Source organism: Oculina patagonica, chromosome 4 (assembly GCF_052425735.1).
Source record: "Oculina patagonica isolate OP01 chromosome 4, crgOcupat, whole genome shotgun sequence".
Taxonomy (NCBI): domain Eukaryota; kingdom Metazoa; phylum Cnidaria; class Anthozoa; order Scleractinia; family Oculinidae; genus Oculina; species Oculina patagonica.
The window spans coordinates 36,736,398-36,762,117 of NC_135761.1; the positions used below are offsets into that span (position 1 = coordinate 36,736,398).

Genomic DNA, 25,720 nt, shown 5'->3' on the forward strand with positions numbered 1-25,720 from the left:
AGAATAACTGAGACTGAACCATTTTGATGACGTTCCCTGGGACAGAAAGCATAGATGCTGCATATATAAGTTGAGAGACACCTAGCGATTTAGCTAGAAGCGACTTTCCATAAAGGGTAAGATCTCTTGATAGCCACAAGTTCAATTTGGTTTTCATTTTCCGGATTTTTGCGAAAAAATTAGCTTCGATGTTCTTTCCTTGATTGTAAGATAAAAAGGCTCCGAGAACTTTAATCGGATCCTTGGTAGTTCTAAAATCAAGAATCTTTAAGTTACTTTGTTTCATAGATCCTAGCCACATTGCTTGAGTTTTCTTTTTATTTAATTTAAGTCCAGAGAGGGACCCGAACCAATTTAAAATTTGTAAGCAAGACTTAAGAGAAGTCGTATTGTCGGCAATAATAGTTGTGTCATCCGCAAACTGTGAAATTTTTGCAACCGTATTATTTGGAAGTAGTATGCCTGTGCAAGTTGGGTCTTGACGGATCTTTAAACCTAGTAACTCAACCGCAAGAATAAAAAGAAAAGGACTAAGAGGACAGCCCTGTCTTACCCCCCTAGATATTTAAAAGTAATTTGTCAGGTAGCCACCATTCAATACGGCGCTTTGAGAGCCATTATAAATAGTAGAGAACCATTTGATGAAGTTTGAACCGAAGTTAAAAACTTTAAGAGTATCCAGAATAAAACTCCATTCTAAAGTGTCGAAAGCCTTTTCAAAATCGATAAATAGAAAAATTCCAGATAGATTCTTTTGATCTAGGTCTTCCATTAAGTCACTCATGAGTCTTATATTTTGACCTATGTATCTCCCTTTAACGAATCCCGTTTGGTCGCCATGAATCAACTTGGGTAAATATTTTTCTAGTCTCAATGCCAGAATCTTAGTCAGAATTTTGTAGTCGATGTTTAGAAGAGATATAGGTCGCCAGTTTGTCAGATCTGTCAGGTACGTATCACCTTTAGGAAGGAGTGTTATTGTCCCTCTTCTCTGGGAGATGGATAGTATGCCTTTGCTGAAAGCTTCGTTATACGAATTAAGAAGGTCGCCCCATAGAAGGTCAAAGAAAGCGACGTAAAATTCTTTTGTGAAGCCATCTTCACCTGGAGTTTTGTTTTCAGCAAAACAGTTCAGTGCATCTTTTATTTCTTGACATGATAAACTTTGATCCAGATCCTCTTGTTCTTCCTTGCTCAATCGGGGTGTATTGATATCCTTGATGTAATCACTGAAACCTTTACTTGGCTGCGATGTTTGTATATTATCAACCTTTGAAGTATACATATTTTTATAGAAGTTTTCGATTTCCTTGTTTATCATCGTGAAATTCGAAGTGATCTCCTCATTTTCTAATTTAATATACATGCTCAAGTCATACAAAACACAGGCCTCAACAAATACTGAAAGCGGTTAGACAAACATGACACCAATATTAATATTCATACACACTGTGAAAAATGTTTCGCAATTTACACAGTCAATACACCAGTTAACGATTGATGTCAAACATACTAAACTTAGGTTGCCATTATTCTCAAGGTTACCTGGTTTGCAAAATGAACGCAGTTCCAAAAAGCACTGGTTTTTCCCTTCTTTGACGATCTTTAATACTGCTCTTATGTCAGCTTTGTCTTCTTGCAGACAGGCCTTGTAAAGGCAGGTGAAGATGCAGGTACTACATATGGGGTTTCAATTGGAACCGCCTTAGTGCAGCTTTTATTGCAGGATTTAAGAGCACAATGCGAACAGCAGTCATGGCCGCAACTAACATGCTAGATTCCTTTATCAAATGTTTTGTAAAATGCCACTTGGTAACAACCCGCTGATTTTACAAACTCTTTGACTTCATCTTCACAGTAAGACAGCTGGTTACCATGGTAAATAATAATCAGGTGTGATTTAATTCCACCACGTCAAGCTCGACAAGCTTCTTTTATCTGGTCTAAAATATTTCGTGCAGGACCCTAGTTAATGATATATATTGCACTTCCCCAAAATTGACACCCATACTGAGAGCAGTGCTAGCAACAATGATCTGTTTCTTTGACTGACTTCGAAAATCTCCAAGAAGTTTCTCTTTCATCTTGGGCCAGCTGCTGGAATGGAATGTGGCAATATGAGCCCACAGTGACATGCTTTCCGAGCTTAAAGAAAAGCAAGTTGATAACAGTTGCAATATCCTTAAGGGTGTTGCAAAAAATGATGGTCTTTGGTGGTTTTCCCCTTTTTCTTTGACTTTATCCACAAGCCATTCATTTTGTTTCCCCTCTAAAGCCATAAACATATATTGGCTATCCCCCAGCCATGCTTCTTGCTCTTCAAACTGCTCATCCTTTTCAATCAACTTCGTGAATTCTTCGTGTTTCTCTATCAGTCTTTTGTATGCTCTTTGAACTTTATAAAGGGCATCTCTTACCTCAGTTTCCAGTCGCTCTTCCTCCATCAAATATAGCCGTGCCAGGACAGGTGAGTACACCATAGGCTCTCCCATAGGGCATGTTAAGGCCTTTGGTCATATGTTAAAAAGAGTTGATGCCAGCCTTCGGTGTGTTGTCTTCTGTCTTCTGTACTTGTAGGACATCTAGAAAGTAAAAAAGCAGGGGTGACAAAATAAGATGGGCTGCAGGTGCTAGTAGCTTTTTGTGTTTACGTTTACACTGGTGTAAAGTGGCTGCCACGTAGCGGGGTCAAGAAGCAAATATCTTGCGAACACGAGAGTGTGACGTACCCTAGACCCAGTGCACTTGTTCACAGTCCATCCACACTATCAACTAATGAATGGTGATGCCTTAGCTTTTTGGGATGGTCATGGCTTAAGAGGGTACTAGCATGCACATTATGTGCCACTGCTCGTCCTCATCCTCGGTACATGAAGGATTGCTTGTCGTTTGTCAGTTGGAGTATTTAACTTCTGCCCTGGTTGTTGACTGTAGTTGCGAGTTGGCCGTTGACTACTTCGGATGCCTTATCAAAGTTCTGGATGACCACCACTGGAAGCCCCTTGTATAGATAGAAGGTCTTGAATTGGATGCCAAGTTGAGTGTTGCTGATGACCTGTTCGTTGGAAAACACCTTTCGAGCACAATACAATTCAACCTTGCTGTGACTTTTGTGCATTGCCATAAGCTTACTTTTTTCTACTAAATTTTAATATCTACTGTTTATGTTTGACAGGTCCTGGTACAATTTCTTTGTCTGATTAAGGATCAGCAGCCTCCCTCTATACAAAACTTTAACCTGGCCATTTTAGTGTTTTAAGTTACCACCTCTGAACTGGAGGTGGACTCCTGCAAATAGATCGATTTTTTTTCTTTGCAATAAAAAGATTTATTGGTGTTAGTGCTTACAGTAAAAGAAAACAATAAACTAAGCTGGAAGAAAGAAAAAAACGAAATTGTAAAGGTATTTAAGTGTGTTACATTTACGTTTACATACAGTACACACATTTATCGCTAAACTTAATGCATTTTTAAGACCTGTTCATTCCTGGCTTGTTTTCTTTGGCACCCCTTAAGGGCAAATAAAAACTTCTCAGAACACAGTACAGTACCTAGTTTGTTCTATAGCTAGCTCATCATGTCTTTCAGGACTACTTTCACTTTCAGGTTCAGAACTTTTGCCATTTATTGAACTGTGGTAGATGTAATTGTTTCCTTGGTTGACTAACACTTTTCCAACCTGAGGATAGGTGGGAGCAGTTGGTTGAAATCAAGCCAAGGTAAATATGAAATTTGCTCCTTAATTACCATCTTCAGGTTCCTCTGGTTTGAGAGTTACAGAAGACAAGGCCACATTTTCTAATGTGTTTAAAAACTAATTAATATTTCATAAAGAAAATGCAAAAGAAATTTATGTTTTAAGGGTGTCTTTACATGTGATAAAAAACACAGCTAAACCTTATGTCCAATTTTCTAGGCCAGAATAATCCCAAATCTAAATATCAGTGCAAGAATGAGTTGATCTACATCAGAACCATATGTCAAGAAGGCAGAGAAAAGGCTGCAAAGGAAACTGTGCGTTGTTGAACAGATTGAACCTTTCACTTTCTCTCACTCCCCAGCTCAACTCTCTCTTTGGCTTTTCATATTACCACAGCAAGGGTGAAAAAGGGCAGGCTTAGGGACAAAGTCAGATCAGATCAAAATGGATCATTGAGTTGTATGATTAGCTGTAATTGCTCATTTTATTTCAGTTTTAATTTTATTGAAGTATTATTGTACTATACTTCTGACTCAAGCCAGAGTAGATGGTATCCATATTCGTGATGGCCTTGATATGTAAGACAATCCAGAAGCTTCTCCTCGGTTGGGATGGTGGAGGTTGTTGCTGGGAAGAACTTTGAGAATAAATGTCAATGGTGCTTTTCTGAAAAAAAAAACCCTTAAGGAAGTTCTTGGCTTTAAGACCATTTTCTTTAATGAAACTGATGTTGTCGTTTTACGTGAACTTAGATGAAATAGTACATGTAGAACTGATTCTTGCCTGTTGCTTTACAGTTTTCATATCTTCAGTTTATATCAGTGGTTATTAGGTCTACATAAATGTTCAACCTAAATTACTGTTAATACGATCTTAAAAATATTAAATATCTAGATTACATTATTGTTTCTTAAATAATCTCATTCACAGTCAGTCTAAAGGGAATCTCCACTTTTACAACTGTCTTATGTTTATGTTTTTACCATTACAGCCACCATCCATCAATGGAAAAACCAGCATCGACAACATATCCATCAATTGTTTGTCTATGAGATTTGCATCATCTGGGATCTCCTCTACCTCACCATTGTCTAACTTAAAACATTTTACTTGGAGAGCTGCATTTCAAAGCTCTTTTTCGAGGAGTTCACTCGCTGCTTCTTCAAGAGCCTTAGTGTGTGCACTCCATGAGGCAGTTGCAACCGGTCTAGGCAAGTTCAAATCACTGAAAATCTTTTTGGCTGTGGTGTACGCTCCTCCAACCAATCTCAGTCCAAGGACTATTTCACGATTGATGTCATAAAATCTGATCGTCTTTGGTGTTGTGTGGAACAATGATAAAACTTGGTGAGAAGGGCACTCTATATTATTGCATCGGCAAACCCATTCTGCAACAAGTCCTGCACGAGAAAATTCAAAATTTACTGTGCTGCTTCCCCAGAAACGACAAATCACACTTTTCCAAGAGCGTGATTTATCACAGTTCTATATACAATAGACCAAGCTTCATCGTGTTTTTTGTCTTCTTGAGAAGACGATTGGAATCATCCGAATCTGAAGAATATTGACTTGTACTTGGAACTGGCTCTGCTTTAGTCTTGTTTTACCCTGGTAAATTTACCCAAGCCATTTTCACTTTACTGGCTCTCATTGGAGTTTGATGGAGGTTGATCACACCACGATCCCTTGTCACTGTCAGGCAAGTTTTTCTTCTTACTATAAAGAAAAAAAACTAAAAAAATGTTGTCAACAGTGTCATTTTGTGTAATTAACACAAACGTTTCGGGCATAGCCCTTCATCAGTGTGAAAACCGTTTTCCAATGTGTGTACGCGATCGCATGTTGGATTTAAAATGGCGGAAACCTGAGCGTGCGCGCCCAGTTTAAATGAAATGAAAAGCATTGTTCAAGCCCAGCGGTTGCATTGAACCGAGCTTTAAAATGCTTTCCATTTCAATTTGCTTCCGTCGCGCTCCAGAACCAGAACACATTCTTAGTCCTCTAACTTCAATGTCTGATAGAGTGTGGCTGGGGGAGTTGAAATGTTCCGCTACAGGGAAACTGGGTGTGTTCTTTTCAACGCTTCGTAGGTGTTCTCCGAAACGCTCGCGGAGAGAACGTCCAGTTTCTCCAATGTAAAGCCTTGAACATCGACGGCATGAGATGCAGTAGACAATGTTCTCCGATTTGCAGTTGAAGTGCTCGTGGATGGTAGTTGAGCATTTCGGTCCGTGTACATGTACATCGGATGTGGTGTACTGGCATGTGCGGCAGCGTGGGTGTTCACACGCGAATGTTCCTTGTTGGTCTGTCGCACAGCGGTAAGAGGTATGTACCAGGAGATCTCTTAGGCTGCAATTGCGTCGATATGCCACAATAGGTGGTGCTGGAAATATTGCTGCAGTCGTTGGGTCACTCATCAGGATGTTAAAGTTGTTAAGCAAAATGTGCTTAATGCCTGAACTTAGCGGGTGGTAGGTTAGTACGAGAGGGATCCTTTCTTCGCTCTGCCTGACACGTTTCTCGAGTGCCTCCTGGCGTGAGATGGAATTCACTCTTTCACGATCATTGCACAGTAGATCGGATGGATAGCCACGGTCTGCAAAGAAGGTGGTCATTTCTTCACATTTTTCAACAAAATCATCGTCCTCTGAGCAGAGACGGCGGAGGCGCAGAAACTGGGTGTAAGGAATGCTGTTTTTGCAGTGCTGAGGATGAGATGAGGTGTAGTGTAGGTAGTTGTGGGTGTCAGTTTCTTTGTAGTAGGCTGACGTGCAAATTTTACTGCCAGAGATGCTGAGTGTTATGTCTAGAAAAGGAAGCTGTGTTTGAGAAATAGTGTGCTTGAACTGCAGAGCGGGATGGTAGGTGGATACATGTGTTATGAAGTCCTCCAGTTCCTCCCGACGGCATGAGGCTGCTCCAACGATGTCATCGATGTAGCGTTTGTGAAGTTGCGGAATGAACCCAGTGTAGGTGGAAAGGATTTGCTCCTCCATGTATCCTACGAAGAGGCATGCGTAATTGGGGCCCATTCTGCTACCCATCGCTACCCCACCAACTTGGCGGTAATGCTGGTTGTTAAACGAAAAGGCGTTTAGGGTGAGTACCAACTCAGCAAGACGGGTTAATGTTGATGTTGGTGGTTCGAGCACCGGGCGCTTAACGAGGAAATAACACAACGCCTGCAAACCACAGTCATTTGGTATCACCGTGTATAACGATTTAACGTCCATTGTGAAGAGGAAGCGTTCATCGGGGTTGGAATTGTTGAATTCAAATGAGTCGAAAATTTCCAAGGCGTGGTTAGTGTCCTTGACATAAGTGGTTAAGTTGGCTACTAGGGGCGACATTACTTCATCAAGTAAGGCGGCAATGTTCTCCGTTGGACAGTTACATGCCGACACAATTGGTCGTCCAGGATTGTTGGGTTTGTGTATTTTGGGAAGCAAGTAGAAACGGGACGTGCAAGGTGTGGTGACGATAACATTCTTTGCTGAAGGTGGAAGTTCGTTTCTCGAGATCATCTCCTCCACAGCGGCTTTAAGTGCAAACTTTACTTTTATTCTTTTTAGGTCCTGGTTTTTATTTAGCTTGTTTCATGACTTCAAGAAGGTCAATAATGAAAACCAAAGAGTGATAAAACAAAGACTTATCTATTGCGACCGAGATCACATGTTAACATAAAATGCTAATGAGGTCTTGTAACCAGAGCTCCCGGATGGGGCCCTTTCATGCAAAAATGTCACCAGGTAGTCAGCATGCTATGCGGATTATGATACCCAACTGTTTTATTAACTTCTATTAAAAAAACCTTTTCAAAATAACTTGCATGTATTTTACTTTCATTTTTCAGGATACATTAGATGTATAGAAAAGTTTATTTTTTGGCAAAAGAAATTTCGACAAAAGTAGCCACCTAAAGGTATTGTGTAACCTTAAGTTTAGATTTGACGAAGACATTACACTGATGTTTATGGTGATTTATTATTGTGCTTTGATATGGAAGAGGGTCGATTTCATCGTTCTATACTTACGGATGACGTTCTTGAATCTATCGAATTGTTTAAACTAACAAAACCTAGCATGTATGGAAAGGAAATTAGAGCAAGATTGCTGAATGATGGAATATGTGATATGCGAAGTGTTCCGGCTTTGTCCACAATCAACAAAGCAATTACAAAAGACCTTGGCATGTCGTAGGAATGGATAAAACTACTACATATCTCCAGGAATATTGTATCCATTTTTCAAAGAGATCTCCGAAAAATCGCTTCCATTTTTGCAAATTTCAATGGAAACCACGATTTTCCCACTTGATCTCCGTTACTTCACTGAAAGTAGCGCGTGGATTGGAAGACTTCGATCACATCTTCAAGATACTGGTCGCGCGTGACGTAGATTGACTGTAACAGAAAAAAAAACTTTTTTGACACCAATTTATATTTTAATCATTAATTTCAATTCTAACGGGTTGATCTATTGAAGAAATTACAGCCAAAACAGTGAACTAGAAATAGCTGGTCTTTTTATGTCATGCAAACAAAGACAACCTAATAAAAAGCAGAAACGAGTAGTGGTAGCTTACAAATGTTATTTTCAATATTTTGACTGGTCACAAACAACATGTGGCAGAGCTTAAATCTGTATAAATTAGCTTGAGCCCTGACATTTGTGCAAAAAATAAGTTGACCACTTTTACAACATAATCCCATTTGGATCAGTTCACACTTCATAACTGTAACTTCAAGCAAAACCACTATGTACACTGTTTGAATATTAAAGAATAAATTAACCTACATTCAGTAAATGCATATTGGTGAACTATGTTTAAAAATTTGTTTTTAAATTAATGGGAAGAGAAGTGTCAAATGCATTTAAAATTCTTATCAGATGTAACTTCTTAAGATAAAAAGCAAAAACAAGCAAACAAAAAAGTTCAATTCTTTTCTCTTCCTGGCATGTTGCATAATATTTGGTTCATTGTATAAACTACATCAGCATCCTGGCCAAAATTCTCTTTCACAGCATCTGAAAGAAGAGAATAAAATAATTATTGATAATGAACGTCAACTTCACTGGCTATTACATTAAGGTCAGTCCCCAGTATTGCATAGAGCATCCCAACTCTGCATAATTCGCGCATAATTAGTGGGTACGCTGACCAATTCTCAGTGTAGAATAAGAAACAATCTTCCAAAACGTGAATTTAGCAGGTCATTGTGACTATATTCATGATGATCTTATAAGGATTAATTGGGTATAAGTAAGATGCTGTTGCTCCTAAATGAGCACGGGCACCCCTTGTTTTTATTTCAAAATTTAAGTTCCTATAAAAGTTTGACAAAAATCTCAGTGCAGGTTCTATTTCAGTGGAATTAACTTAATTTGACCTGCTTTCACATGAAATGGTTACATTTGTGTATACTTAAATGTCATCGTTATTCACCCTCGTAACTAAGTAAAAGTCACAAACCAAATTCTGGATTACTTAGCTACATGTAAATGAAAAAGATTAATTATTATTCCTATGATTACACTCAGTTTATCCTGAGAAAGGCAGTTCCTTTGTTTGCCATCTTTGCTCCTTTTACCCCTGACTGAGCACGTTTTCATTTCTTGCTCAGTAAAGACCTTTGCCATGCAGGCCTTTACTGAGCGTCCAAAGTCGGTTTTGTGTTCTAGGAACTCTCTTAGTTCCCCAACCAATGTCAAAGCAAAACAAACACACATAATTAAGATAAAATATTCGGGATTTTTAAACTACATAAATTCAATGTACCACTCATCAATGCTAATACATGGATCGTTTATAAGCCTACTCTGCTGGATGAAAAAACTGAACAGGACTTAAACGTTTTTTTAATTATGATTTTAAACCTATTTTGATCAACACTGCAGTGTGTCAATCATTTCTAAACATTTCATTCATTCTGCTCATAAGTCCCCCCCCCCCAGTTATAAGTCATAATCCCCGTCCAAACCCCTTATAAAGTTTAACATGTATATGCCTGCTGAGTTTATTATGATTTTACACAAATTTGTTTTTCAGCTCTGGTCTAATCTGCTTGCAACTTAGTAACAATATTTTTTTCCATTAAAAATAATGTTCAGTTAAGATCTATAATTTCATGGTGCAGAGTATGATATAACAACAATGGTTGAGGTCACACTTATGCTTTTGCTGTAGTTAAATGTTTTTACCATAGTAAAAGAAAGCAAACAAAAGTTTACCATAGTAAAGTGAGCTTGTTGACTTAGACATTAGCCAGATGGCCTCTTTTCTCGGTCTGTCAATCAAAATGGCAAATTGATGACAAAAACAAATATACACCGCTGAAGTTGAATTCTGGAAAAACCATGTCTGGCCTTCCGAAAAGGAAGGGATCTTGCTGTAATGGATTTCCATCGGTAAAACCCGCCAGTGGAATTATAAAGCGTCGTTGTGGAAAGCTGAAAACCATGATTTAAGTTATGATTTAAGTTATGAGGTCGCAAGTTAAAAGCATTTCAACTTTTGTAGCTCTTTATCTTTTGATTAACTGAGTTTTTCTTACTTTAAATTAAAGCTGTTTTCTGCCGTTTCTCTTGATATTTCAAGGTACGTAGTCTTTGCACGAATGCACTGTAGAAAGTATGAAATGGCGCAATTTCAATACATCTGCTACACAGTTTTCGGAGCTCAGGATGCTTCATATCAAAAAGAAGACAAGCTGTCACTTAAATAAGCAAAGTTTAGATAAACGCATGATAAACCATGCTTTTTCAGGTCGGTTTACTACAGTTAACTTTACTTTCATCCTGCCGCTGTTGCTATCGCGACAAACCAAATGTACATTTACTATTGTAAAGTGACAAAAAGCGGCCACACATAAAATTGTGTTTACCATAGTAAACTTCACTTTTACTATGAAAACGGCGGCCAAAGCATGTTTGGTTCCTGGCTTAGTAGGGCGGCGCGCACTGACTTGGCAACTTGATACACATGGTTTTTAGAGGGTACTTCCCCTGGCTCTGTGACAAATATTTCACTTTCACTGCTACGGTTAAGACCACATTCAACGATCTGACTCTTAGATACCTCATCACAATAGACAATTTCAGCCTCTGATCGATATCTAGGGTGCCAGAAGCTTATTCTGCCAAGATAAGACTTCTGCATCCTGACCTTCAGCTTTTCAGAACGATACAAGGGGTTTTGAATGCCCTGTAGAGAAAGAAGTTCCATGTATCTTTGTCACAAGTCAGACATGCGAAGAACTTCTAAACGCTCAAACAACTTAGGCTCCATCTCAGATCTGAGGGCCTGAAAGGCATTATCATAACAAGATTCCAGCTTGCCTTCTTGATTTTTCTCGATAACTTCTATTTGCTTTGCATTTGTGTAGGATTGGTAGCAAGTCAGGGGCACCCAACGGAATATTTCGTTAAAATATCTGTTCGGATGGAAGGTTGCCTAACAATTTCGGATTTTTCGCAGAAGGATCCCCCAAACTTTTCAAGGTTTTTCGGAAAACCAACAAGCTGCCCTAGAATTTTTACAATTTTCACGTTTTACAATGTCCCATAATTTTCGGATGTTTTTTTTTTGTCCGCTAAAATTTTCCTGTGTCGTAATTGTTCTAAAAGCTGCTAAAAATTTCGAAATTTCGGTGAGCATCAGTGTACAAACATTATAAGCATGAAACACTAAAAACTAACTGACAATCTGTAATGACAAATGTGAAATTGATCAACAGCAGGCAATAACCATTTTGTAATAGCCCAATTTCGATATTTTAAAATTCAGCCTAAAACAATAGACATCACTACGAGGCTCCGGGGAATAAACCCCACAAACTCTATAGTTTGGTCCCCGGAGCCTCGTCCTGAGGTCTATTGTTTAAGGCTGAATTTTAATATATCGAAATTGGGCTATTTGCATCACACCAAGCATAGAAGCGAGGCAATTTCGTGCAATTTGGCATTTTCTGCCCAAAATAGGCGATTTGCACGATGTCGTCATTTGACTAGAACTACCAGAATTCATTTCTTTTGTCCTTTATTATTTAAATTTTGAAAATCCCAGTGGGGTTAAAATAACAATGGCGCTAATTAGCATGAGAAAAAGAGAAACTGGAGGATTCTGGTTATTGTAGTCAAATGACGCCACGTTGGATTACATTGTAATGCAAATGAGAAAAGTTATCTGTGAAAAGGACTATTCAAAAAAAAGGGATTCACGGGTCGTTGATTAATTTTGCGTGAATTTGTCAATTTGTTTATGTTTGAACGTTGAGTTCATTTAACCCGAGTTTTCTGCGATTGATTTTCTGTGATACATTCGAGAAAATAAATTCAAGAAAATAATCACCAACTCTCGCATAAATTAGCAATGTTTGTCACGTGACTTGGTGTTGCCATGGTTATCATATTTTCGAAGGCTAAATTCCCAAATTTTTAAATTAAAGGAGCTGTCACGATATTTTAAGTCATTTTTGCGAAAGTGCAAAAATCACCTTCAAACTGAAGAAAGCCTTAAAATAACAATTTGCTAAGGTAGAAAAACACCATAGAGGCAACAATAAACCAAACAGGAACAAGGATGGTTGAAGATGGACAAGATTAAGACGGATTGCGACTGGCAAACTTGAAAAAATTGGCGGTTTTGTGACCTAAACATTTTTTTGGGATCCGAAATTAATAGGCGGAAAAAATAGGAACATATACGGTAATGCGCTGCTAGAAAAAACTAAGTGTTCCACAGAAAACTTGGGATATACAAAAGCAGAGGCGTCTTAGGAAGGAAAGTAACTGGTGTACAAATATCGCCTAAAACACCACTGGAGGATTCAAGATAGTCAACAGAACACAAACAATGGCAAAAGTAAATTTATTTTATAGAACTGCTGAATTTTAAGCTAAAATACAGCCAATTTTTTACCAGTTATGACAATGCTTATATTACTTCATATCGATCCTTATAATCCATGAACTCCAACGGTCACTCGACAGGGCCCGCGCAGCAAGTTTTTGTGTGGGGGGGGGGCTAAAGACGGACATGTGAGCGAAATTAGGGGGGGTATACACTTGAAAATTTTTATTTTAATTCCTCTAAAATGACGAGAAATGCATTTATAAATTGCAAACTAAATTTTATTTACATAAAGAAGCGCTGCTCAACAAAAGTTGCGATGTGACCATCATTGCTCACCAATCCGTGTAACATTACAATAAAAGCCCGACTTCTCGCTGTTTAAGATAAAACCTAGACACACAATAAGAGGGGCAATGATTTCATGCTCATTGTTAATAGATCAAGGTCGGGACTGTCATTATCGTACCTCTATCAACTGGACTCGACAATCAACTGAATAATTCGTTTGGAAATCGCCTTAGGTTAGGATAAAATGTCGTTAACTTATCTGTACATCTACTTTGCCAGTAACGTTTGTCCCTTGCGGCTGAACTAACAATTTTTTTTGCCTCGTTTTTTTTCAGTTTTATTTATTTACTTATTTTTGCACAAAAGTGGGGGGGCTAAAGCCCCCCTAGCCCCTCCCTCTGCGCGGTCCCTGCTCGACCGCTCGAAACGTGAGCATGGGCTATCTGTAGAGTGATATGTTTCAAGTACAAGTACTGTCTGGTACAGTGGAGCCCAGCAGATAAAATGAAGGCCCCCGGGCTTAATTGCTTAAAGGCTAGCTACGCCCCTAACATCGAGTTGAAAGATATGTCTTAACAAAATATGAAAGTGCAACAGCCTAGTAAGCGTGCTGTAAGGAGAGAAGCGAAGTTTAATTTTTCTTACGGGGTCTTGAGGCGTGCATGTTCTCTCGACCTGAGTTATCTTCTCTTGATCAGAAGATTGGTAGTTGAATGAATACTATCAGATTCAAGTACATTGTTTCAATTGGTGTCGATGTAGACAGTTGGATTCTCTTGATGCGATATTTCAGATTAGTAAAACTGCCTTCATAATATGCGAATAACCATTAATAAAAATTGCTCATGCAAGTTCCATATCGTAGTAAACGAGGATCATTGCTTTTTGTTTCACTTAGTGGATATTTCATCCATAACAGTATGTTTAATTTTCGCGTGGAGGGAGAGAATGTTGGATTCCATGAAGACCACTGCAAGTCTCTGTTAACAAAGTCAAGGAAATGTTCAAAACATTTCATAACGTACAAACCACAGTCTTTTTCATTTGGTTGTTGTGGGACTGTAGGATACCTGATATGTTCTACTTCCAAGGTCTTGTTTCCACCTTGTGGTGTTCTAGCTGACCACACATCTCTGACGAATCTTGCTATCCTACGTTCAACAGTTTTTTTTGCTTGTGCAGAGAATCGAGTATCATCAACGAAATGTTTGGAACAGTCTTGACTATCACTAAAATCCAATTGCGACCATCGCATACAGGAATTACTAGATATTTCTTGGAGAAAATGTCTGGTTTTTTTGTCCATTTCATTATCGCCTGTGGGTTGAATTGCGATAATTTCTTATAAAAACAGGAATTATATATATATATAATATCTTTAATAGCTGATTTTCGGCAGCATGGAGCAAATAAAAATCAAGGACCTCATCATTTACTTCTTGCTCCTTCTCGAGGCATGCTGTAAAGCAACTGTGGACCTCCAAAGCTGGTTTGATATGACAACAGAGTTGACACAGGAAGAATGAGGACATCTTCACTTTCTGCAGACTTTCGTTCTTTCGTTCTGATATTCAAGACGTGGGCTCCAAATGTTAGATGATCTATGCTTAGCTGTCTTTCAGAGGTTGCTGCTTCAACGAAGGATCTTTTGCCATTTGCATGTTGATTCACAATCAGAGTGTCATGATTGAAAACAGCAGCTTTTTTGGCAAGATAGACTGCACAATTTAGCTAAATTAAAAAATACTCACCAACAGCTCGAGGTCTGAAAGCGTTTCCTGGAGCAAAAGAAATTGTCATTAATTTTGCCATTTGCATGTTTCACAATTAATCAGAGTGCTGAACTATTGAAAACAGCATGTTTTTTGGCAAGATGGAGTGGGCAGTTTATTTAAATTAAAAAATACTTACCCACTTGAGGTAAGCCGCTATTTCCTAGAACAAAAGAAATTGTTTTTAACGTTTGTATGTTTCAAGTAAAGTGCCATGAATTAAAACAGAGGGGGTTTTTGGTAGGATAGCGTGGACAGTTTATATCTAAATTAAAAAAAAAACAATGCAGTGTTTCAATAAAGCAAGAAAAACATACCACTTCCTCCTGCGCCCCGTGCAGCCATTTTGAATACTTCTCAACCAAAAATATAACCAGAAAAATTATAAATTAATGACATTATGGAGCAAATTTGACGCTGAGTTAAGTTCCTGTTAACCAGCTAAAAAATGTTAACAGTTACCATAATTCAGAGTTAGTTGCAATAAACCTTAAATGTAGTAACAAGAATAAAAAAAATAGCCATGTATGAGCATAAAAATCTTCTTTTTAGCTATTTGCATAACACTGCCCATGTTTAGGCGGCTTTGGCAGAGGAGTCGCCCTTTTTTTTTTTTTTTTCTTTCTTGTATGTTGTTATGTGTATTTTTTACGTAGTTTCTTTTCGTGTAATAAGTGATTGTTTTTGTGAATGAATTAAAAAAAAAATAAAAATAAATAAATAAATAAACACTGCCCATGTGTCTAATTACAATTGACGACTGTGCCGTGGCAAGTCTAAAAAAAAAAATTCTGTTTGAGCACAGGTATATGTTAAAATAAGTGTTCTCAAAAGTTTGGAGCATTAGTCTGAGTTTTTTGTAAACACATTACCCTTAGTTTATTGGATAATTAAGCTGCTTATTGCAGACCATTTTTTCTAGGATTTTCTCCATTTTGCATGATTGTTTAAGAACAAAGGAAAGAAGATAACATTTATCGCACTATCTTTTTAGAGTTCTACCGCATAATTTTCTTGTGTTTCCCCAATAATTCACTTGTCTTGTGTACCGATTACCGGCAAAATGTTTAGATTTGCAAGATGATTTACTCCACTCTTGAAGAAGTATTACCTCTCATGTGTGACCTCCCCCCATAAAAATGATATTTACCATAAATGTTTAGTGTATTTTGCTTGAACCAGATATTAAAGCTTAAATAAATTAAAATAAAAGTATTTACTTACATTCTCCTGTGGCGTCTCCAACACAAACAACAGGCAGGGAAATTTTCACCACTCTACGCGGAGTGCCAGGCAGTTTTCCCGCATAAATTGCAGTGCCTCATGCGCAACGCTTTGTATGGTTGTCGGTCGTTGATTCATCTACGAGTCGATTCGTCTGCACTATCATGCTTTTAGAATGAGGATTATATTACGCTGTGTTTAGCATTTTGGGGCTTTCAAGCTTTTATAACGAACAATGTACTTTGTGTTTTGACTTCAAGGTAGGCGAACTACCGAGCCGTCGTGCCGCCGAGCCACCGAATTATATACCTTATTCGTTCTTTAAACACGTAATGCGACTCCAAGCCGTGGAGCCGCCGAGCCACCGAATTATATCGCTTCAAAAATGGCCCTGCATTTTGTAATTGCTACTTTGATCTTGCAGGCGATCAACTTAATTTGTGAAGGCGAATTGACCTGTATTAAAGGCAAGACATCCCGATTCCTATAGCGTAATTCATGCAGTTTTCAAATGTTATGATAACAAAGCTCTACTAGATATAATTGACTACAAGAAGCGCGTACGTATATTACATGCACCTACTCCTTACCATGTTGTGACACACATGTAAGCTAAGTTAAAGCTTTTAAACAATACTTTACCACATGGACATCTCTTCTGATCAATCTGCATTCAGCCTGGCGACAACGTTCGAATCGGATAAAATGGTGATTGATTTTGCGCATCTAATCTTGTGGGTTTGTTGATGTTCCAGGCATTCCGTTCCGGCCCCTTATTTCACAAAGAAAGGGCCTGTACACGAATTCCCAACAAATCGCCCTTTCCGGAAAGAAAAGGAATGAGTGTCGTTAAATCTCGGGAGGGGGTAAGCACTTCCTAGCTTGCTGGATACGATGGGGTCATATTTTCAGGACTGTACTGACTATGTTTTATCGATACACCTTAATTAAATAGTAATCCATTAAAAATTATTTCGTGAAACAGCCCTTATTTGAAGGAGCTCCGCTTTTAGGTTTGCCTAAATCTATATATTATTGTCCTAGCTGTTTAATGAGTGGTAGTAATTTTCTGACTCGAGCCAAAATAGATAGTATCCTTATTCATGAAGACCTTGATATGCAAGACAATCCAGAAGCTTCCCCTTGGTTGGGATGGTGGATATTGTGGCTGGTACAGTAATTGTACCGATTATTGTAGGAAGAACTTTGGAAATAGCTGTCAATGTTGGTTTTCTAAAAAAAATATCCCCCCTCAAGTTAGACTATTCTCAAAAATGAAACTGATGTTGTCGTTGCAGCCTTTTAAAATTATAAACTTGTCACCTACAAAATTAAAACAGCATCTTAGAGTTTAATTAGTTTGTGTAAACGATGTATTATATAATACAAGGACTTAAATTTAAATATTTTAGGAACTTGATTCTTACTCATCGTGGAAAACCATAATCTTCATGTGAAACAACAGTTACATTTGTAGCCAAAGAGAGTGGCATTATGCATAACTACATGCCACACTATGTATCGGTGTGTACCAATATCAACATAATAAGCTATCGTTTCACTTTATTTCATTAGCTGTATTTGTATTTTTCTGTAGTTTTATCTTAGTTTGTGGTCTTTAGTTCGCATCTATTCTTATCTTTTTACTATTTTAGTCTTCAGATCCTCAAAAGAAACACAAAGAATGTTTAGCCGATGGCCTTCAGTTTCTGTCTATCACAGTTGTTTCGTGTTGATCAGTATACAATAATTAGAAATAACCATTTGTCACTCCTATGTGCGTGTATTAGGTAATTATAATCAATGACGATACACTCCCCCCTGCCAAACGCGAGTTAACTAGTATTTACATTTACAGTAATAGAGTGTTTCTCAAGTCATTATTCAGAAAGTCTTTCTTCATCATTGGGTAAGAGAATGACCCATTTGTTAACTGGTCTCTTGATCGTGACATAGCTTCTTCCGTTATATTTCAATACCGGTTATCCAGGTTTTGGGTTTTTATACTGTACTTGAACTTTGCGCCCTTTGCCGTCTTGCCCTTCGAATGTCTTTGATACCTTTCCCAGTTTCAATTGGCTTCTGATTAGATTAGAATCCTGGATAAGAACGACGTCTCCTTCTTTTAAAATCTTATGTGCAGTATGCCATTTTTGTTGTATTAACAGGCTTGGAAAGTAATCTCTTGTCCATTTCTTCCAAAAGTTGTCAGTAACCATTTGAATGAATTCAAATCGGCGTCGTGGATCGGTTGAATATGTAAACGGTCCATTAGGTATTTTGGATGTGGATCGTCCTAGGAGAAGATCGTACGTATCATCTGGGGAAGTTGGATGTTGTCCAATTGGTCTCTCATTAAGTAAGTCTGCGGCCTCATAACACAGTTTTTCTCCTTTTTTTGTAATAATAATAATCACAATGATAATAATAATAATAATTATAATTATAACAATTAAAAACAAATCCTTTTCGAACAACATCTAAGTTGATTTTCTGTGAAGAGAAAGCGATCACTATCAATATTTAATATATTTTTTCACTAATTCTAATAATAATTATAATGTTGAAGGCAAAGTATGCTCTGTCCCATGACATCCTCTCCCCTTGAAGTGTACAATGTGCATTAATATTACTCAATGTTACAATTTTCCAAACATTACATGTAAAAACTTGAATCAGTCATAAATTGTTCACACTATGTAACATTTAAAACTACTAAAGGTCACTTTTGACTTAACAACTTTTTCAATATTTTAATATTCACCTCTCCCACTAGATAAAGGAACTGGGGAACTTGATGACACCTTGACTAGTGGTAAGACAATAGAGAATCAGATCTTCAACCACTTTTTTTCTACAACACTGTGCTGACCACTTGCCAATGTCTTGCACCTAGCATAGATATCAATGCGTGGCTCCACCAAAAGAAATACATCGTTAAAAAGTTGTTTAAAGTACAACTTCAGATCTTTCAAAAAAGTATACCTGAATTCGTTGGTTAATTCTCTGTGGTGGAAGCAAGACAACAGGCCGGGTAGAAAAGGGAAATTCTTCCATCTCAACCAAATAGAAAGGGTCACGTGGTGGAAGCATGGTGGAGTAAGAACTTACCTGTCCGGGGAAGAAATCCTCAGCTGCCATTCCAAGATATGCCGTTTCATGTGAAGAATCTTGGACACTGTCAGAAGGGGTTTTCAGTAAAGGTGTAATGGCTAATGGAGTTTGTTCATGCAGTAAAAAAGGGAGGACAAACATTGACTATTTCGTGCACGAGTGCTTCTGGTGTTTGCATTTTGGGTGAAAAATACGGGAAAACTGCAATAGTACGTCAAGCAAAGGAAATAATATAGTGACTTAATGAAAGAAAAGAGTACCAAATAAGAAATTGGCCAAATTCCTTACCTTGTCTTTACGATGTGGTGTCTGGTTGATGTTTGTGCTGGACAAGCCTTTGTTGGAGACTAGGACATCACACGTACTGGCTGGAAGGTTAAAATGGTCACTGCAGGTATTTTTGAGGTTTGTAAGCATTAGCTCATTGAATTCAAACGAAACAAATTCTGGTTTTGTTGGTAATGGACACATACTTGCCACATTAAAAATTAATCATCAGATATCAACATGGGCACTTGCAAAACTGCAGACTACCAAGAAAAGGTAGATGTTGTTGATAATGATGATTCACATCGTCATCATCACCATCATCAATAACATGAGAAAAACGGGGGCCTCTCCAAATTTGGGGTCTGTGTGGGATCCCCTTTGTGTTATGAATGATGTTATACATAGGGCAAATAAACTGTTGTGGCACACATAAATTGATCATGCCCTAACGTGGGCACAGTGCATTGTGTTCTTGGTCAAGACACTTCAACAATAAATTGGACTATGAACTCACTACCCCTTCCCCCTCCCTCATCACTTATTAGTCTATTTGCTTGTGTATATTTGATATAGATATCTAGATTACATTATACTTTTTTAATAATCTCATTAATGATCAGTTTAAAGGGAACCTCCACTCCCTACGACTGTTTAGTGTTTAATTTTTTGGAATAATACCTATACTCACAAATTTATAGGACAAGGAGCAAATGTTATCTTGGTGGGTTATTTTTTGAGGATTGAGCTGTGGCAGAAGGAGGCTTCTTTGTTGGTCTGTATTATCAGAAAAACTCTTCTTCAGCCTTTATTGGAATGTAACCAAAATTATAAACTTGTCAACTGCTAAATTAAAACAATAGCATCTTAGAGTTTGATTAGTTTGTGTAAACGATATATCATATTACAAGGACTTAAATTTAAATATTTTTCGGCACTTTGATCTCTCCATTCCCCATATTAACCTGTCTACTTATGCAATTCAGATGTCCTTTTCAAAAATAACTTTATCACTGCATGGAAAAGCTACTTCTGGTCAGTCTGTCTTTGTTCCTCGAGGCAACTGTAAAAGACTGTTGCAGGCCAAACTGCAAATAAATTCCTGGCATGGGCTTGTTGATGGGGAAGTGTGCAGTTGGAGCATGTTTTTGTACACCACCATAAACCAACCATATTACTTGTTGGGTTTGGTATGTTGTGCTAGCTCTTTAAAGAGTGGAAATATTCTTCTGACTCAAGCAAGAAGAGATGGTATCCTTATTCATGAAGACCTTGATATGGAAGCCAATCCAGAAGCTTCCCCTTGGTTGGGATGGCGGAGATTGTGGCTGGTACAGTGATGGTGCCGGTTTGTGTAGGAAGAACTTTGGGAATAGCTGTCAATGTTGGTTTTCTGAAAGAAAAAAACCCTCAAGTTAGACTATTCTTAGAAATGAAACTGATGTCGTTTTGCATGTACATAAATGGAATATTACATGTAGAAATGATTATTGCCTGTTCTTTTACAGTTTTCATATCTTCTGATTATTTCATTTTCCCCCAAAAAATATTGATTTTATTTTCTGGTTATCAGGTCTACATAAATGTTCAACCCAAAACACTGTTAATATCATCATTAAAGTTTGAAATATTTAGATTAATTATATTTTTTAATAATCTCATTAATGATCAGTTTAAAGGGTACCTCCACTTTTATGACTGTCTGGTGTTTATTTTTTTGAAATGATACCTACACTCAAAAGATTACAGAACAAAGAAAAAATGTTATCTTGGTGGGTTTGTTTGAGGATTTAGCTGTGGTAGATACAATCTGCCAGAGCTAAATCTGCTTTGGTGGTCTGTGTACCGAGAAGGAAGGTGTGACCAGATAATGATGCCATGGTGACACTAGAGATTGGAGGATTGCAGGATGACGCTGCCTTGGTAGAATACCTTCTAAAGATGGAGATGTGACTCAAGACACTGCCTTTTTCAGCTACTCTCTTGCGACAAAGGTGTGGAAGGTAGATGCTGCCCTAAAGGAGCGTACAAAACATATCTTGATGGTGGAGAATGCTGGCTTGAGGCTGGTGACCGCTGAGATGATTGTTCCAAATCACCAAAGCTCAAACAGCCCTCAGCATATGCCACGTTTTTACCAACTCTTTTCATAAGGCATTGAATACTTGTAACAAACAATTAAACACAGTCAACTTTGCAACATTGAGCGTTCTAGAGCTACTATTACTCTTCTCAAAAGATCCTTTTCTGCCGTAATGGCAACAGTCTTGCTTTTATCCAGTGAGACTGACACAGAATACAAAGTCTCGGAGGTCTTCAACTTCTTTTGCTGGAGCCTCTCTATATCTTTTTTGTTAATTCTGGCTTGGACAAATTCCTTCACTAAAGTCTTCTTGATCTTTTCGGCTTTCGGCAAATCTTGCTTAATCTTTCCACTTGCAACATCGCCTGCTGTGACAACAACCAAGTTTTCTGTTTCACGGAAAACATCATATCTACCAATAACTATTCAAAGTGGCTATGAGCCACTGATCTCGGAAAATTAATCATGAAAGGGTGAATGTTGAGGCCACTGAGAACAGAGTTTTCATTTATTCACTTGCCACTGGGTCATTGTCAGTATAGTTGAACATCTTTAACGAGCACTTCCTGGGGGGGGGAAGTCCACAAGTTCTTCAAGACCTCCCGGGAGTTTCAGATAACAAGAGAACATGGCCATAATATAATTGGGAACACATGAACAAAAGGTATGTTTCTGATATTTTATGGAAACAGGAATAATCAAAATTGACAAAATGCTCCTTTAAAGAGGTTCAACCGTACTGACAATGACCCAGTGACAAGCGAATAAATGGAAAATCTGTTCTCAGTGGCCTCAACATTAAGAGGCTCTGTGTTGACATAAGCCCATTACCTGGAACATAATTTTTTGTTAATTATTAGGCGTGCACATAATTAATTAGTGTTCTTGTAGCTTTTTCGCAATCTTGTCTACAGAGCCCATAACCAAATTATTCTTGGTGCTGACAAATAAAATTGTCGCCTCTGAGGACAAGAAAAGAGCATTACAGAGTATAAAATGAACAAGTTTTACCCTAATAGATGCAACAAAATATTTATTTAACTCTGTTAAAATACTGTACAAATAATAATTTACAAAATTGAATAGATTGGTGTCATGTTGTCTGGGTGAGTGAAAGGGACAAAAATTGACATTGACATTGTGATGAACACTGGAATGAACATTGGAATAATGTATATGTCGCACATGCAAATAAAAATAATCAAGCCAGCATGTATAATACAATTTGTAATAATTTACCAATGACATTTTTGTCAGAAGCAGGACACATGATAACAGTACTTAGCAACAAAAATTATTTAACAGCCACTTGGACCTAAGACTGTATAACAGTGTGACCTTGACTGACATTTCACTTCAAAGAATAAGTTCATTTCAGTTGTTTAGTTATTATGACTGACTACTCTACATGTGGTAGCAATTATTAGGTGGTGACATGTAGAACACTTGTACTTGATGCCTTTCTTTTTTTTCAGACGGTACATGTAATTCTCAGTTTTATTCCATGAAGTTTACCATATGACTGACTCGTTCTGCAGACAATAAACAGAAAGGCTTCCAAGGTGTTGAAGTTTTACTTGGATAAATGCAGTGTTCATTTGGTTCCATACATGTTGACCAAAAAAATAAACTATTGCACCTGAAATGAGACAAATCATGTACAGCTACACTAAACAAAATGGCAAATCGCTGAGTTCAGCAAGGTTAAGTGCACATCGTTTGTCAGGTGACTTTTACAAGCACTTCCGACCATACCCGATAACAAACATTTACGTATTTTAACAGTTAGCTTACCTATGATGGTTCCCAAAGCAAAAACCATGAATAATTCCACTCTTCACAAATGATGTGAGTCCATTCGTATAGCTTGTGTACTTTTGTTCAAGCGAAGCTGAGCAAAGCCACAAGATCAAGCTCTCCAACAAAGACTAGACCCCTCTCGAATGGAACGTGCCTTTCATAATCGAACGATTTTACTTATTGGGTCTAGTATGTTGTCCTAGCTCTTAAATGAGTCTGACTCGAGCCAGAATAGATGATATCCGTATTCATGATGACCGGGATACCTAAGACAATCCAGGAGCTTCTCCTTGGTTGGGATTGTAGAGATTGTGGCTGGTACAGTGATGGTGCCGATTTGTGTAGGAAGAACTTTGGGAATAGCTGTCAGTGTTGGTTTTCTGGAAAAAAAAATCCCCCCTCAAGGAAATTCCTGACGTTTAGACTATTCTCATAAATGAAACTGATGTTGTCATTTTGCGTGTACTTAAATGGAATAGTACATGTAGAACTGATTCTTGCACGTTGCTTTACAGTTTTCGTATTTTCTGTTTATATCATTTTTCCCCAAAAAATTATTTTCGATTTAATTTTGTTGGTAAAAGATTTGCACATGTTGCAGGCCAAACTGCAAATAAATTCCTGGCATGGGCTTGTTGATGGGGAGAAATGCAGTTAGGGCATGTTGTTGTCTGTACGCCGCCATAAACCAACCATGTTACTTATTGGGTCTGGTATTTTGTCCTAGCTCTTTAAAGAGTGATAGTATTCTTCTGACTCGAGCCAGAAGAGATGGTATCCTTATTCGTGAAAACTTTGATATGTAAGACAATCCAGGAGCTTCCCCTTGGTTGGGATGCTGGAGGTTGTGGCTGGTACAGTGATGATGCCGATTAGTGAAGGAAGAACTATGGGAATAGCTGTCAATGTTGGTTTTCTGAAAAAAAAAAAAAATCCCCCTCAAGGAAGTTCTTGACCTTAAGACTATTGTCATGAATAAAAAAGATGATGTTGTCGTTTTGCATGCACTTAAATTGAACAGAACATGCAGAAATGATTCTTTCCCGTTGCTTTACAGTTGTCATATCTTCCCCACTTTATTTTGTGGTCTACAACCTAAAACGCTGCTAATTCTATCATAAAATTATTAAATATCTAGATTACATTATATTTTTTGATAATCTCATTCATGATCAGTTTCAAGGGAACCTCCACTCCTACGGCTGTCTGGTGTTTAATCTTTTGAAATAATACACTCAAAAATTTAAAGGACAAGGAAGTAGTGTTACGTGGGTGGGCTATGTTTTTAGGTTTGAGCTGTGGCAGGTGAAGGCTGCTTTGGTGGTCTATGTACTGAGGAGGGAGGTGTGTCCAGAGAATGATGCCATAGTGGAGTAAACACTAGATATTGGGGGGTTGAACACTCCCACTAGATAAAGGAATTGAGGACCTCAGTGACACCTTAAAAAGTGGTTAGTCAGTAGAGGAACAGATCTTCAACCCCTTTTTCTACAACACTGTGCTGAGCACTTGCCAATGTCTTGAACCTAGCATAGATATCAATGCGTGGCTCCACCAAAAGAAATGCATCCTTGTAAACTTGTTCAAAGTACAACTTCAGATCTTTCAAAAAAGGATACCTGAATTTGTTGGTTAATTCGTTGTGGTGGAAGTAAGACAACAGGTCAGGTAGACCAGTGAATAAATCCTCAGCTGCCATTTCAAGATATGCCGTTTCATGTGAAGAATCTGGGACACTGTCAGAAAGGGTTTTCAATAAAGGTGTAATGGCTACTGGAGTTTGTTCAAGCAGTAAAGTTGGGAGGACGGCATTGATTATTTCATGCACGAGTGCTTCTGGTGTTTTGTGAAGCTGCATTTTGGGTGAAAATGTACGGGAAAACCGCAAACGTACGTCAAGCAAAGGAAATAATATAGTGACTTAATGACAGAAAACAGTACCAAAAAAGAAATTGGCCAAATTCCTTACTTTGTATTTTTCGATGTGGTTAAACTGGCTGATATTTGTGCTGGACGAGCCTTTGTTGGAGACTAGGACATCACACGTACTGGCTGGAAGGTTAAAATGGTCACTGCAGGGTTTTTGAGGTTTGTAAGCATTAGCTCATTCAATTCAAACGAAACAAATTCTGGTTTTGTTGGTAATGGACACATACTTGCCACATATTCTACCCACCAAGTCATTCAACTTTTCATCTTGAAGAAAGTGGTGTTTTAATAGGCAAACATTAGTAATCAGATATCAACATGGGCACTTGCAAAAATGCAGACTGGTAAGAAAAGGCAGATGTTGTTGATAATGATGATTTGGACTATGAACTCACTGCCCCTTCCCGCTACCTCATCACTTATAAGTCTATTTACTTGTGTATATTAAATACCGGCTGAAAATTAATGTAAATAACTTCTACAAATTATTACAAGAATATTATCTCATGTTTAAAATTTGAAACAGTACAGTCGAACCTCTCGTAAGCGGACACCCTCGGGACGCGAAAAAAGTGTCCGTAACTGGAGCTGGCCGCTTACGAGAACCCCACTAGAGGTGTAAGAGATAAATGGCCGCTTAAGGGAGCTTGCCAAGCTAACAATAACCGAACGGACGTGGATGACGA

General features: G+C 38.0%; 1 protein-coding gene, 1 long non-coding RNA gene and 1 pseudogene across 4 annotated transcripts in view; 1 reads left to right on the top strand and 2 right to left on the bottom strand.

The window, feature by feature from the left end:
- Positions 1-25,720, top strand: part of LOC144652343 (uncharacterized) — a 54,921-nt gene that overhangs the window by 14,771 nt on the left and 14,430 nt on the right. The window contains exon 3 of one of the 3 annotated variants that reach the window (XR_013570489.1): positions 4,692-5,131. The exons of 1 other annotated variant lie outside the window; for it this stretch is intronic. This is a non-coding gene — a long non-coding RNA (uncharacterized LOC144652343). Of the gene's footprint in view, positions 1-3,175; positions 3,372-4,691; positions 5,132-25,720 lie in introns of those variants that run through there. One more of the 3 variants, XR_013570490.1, reaches the window with a different exon arrangement.
- LOC144648396 (uncharacterized) lies at positions 5,584-7,227 on the bottom strand. The gene has a single exon (XM_078507970.1). The coding sequence runs from the start codon at positions 7,225-7,227 to the stop codon at positions 5,584-5,586; it is 1,644 nt and encodes a 547-aa protein (XP_078364096.1).
- LOC144648397 (sentrin-specific protease 2-like) lies at positions 13,364-14,645 on the bottom strand (annotated as a pseudogene).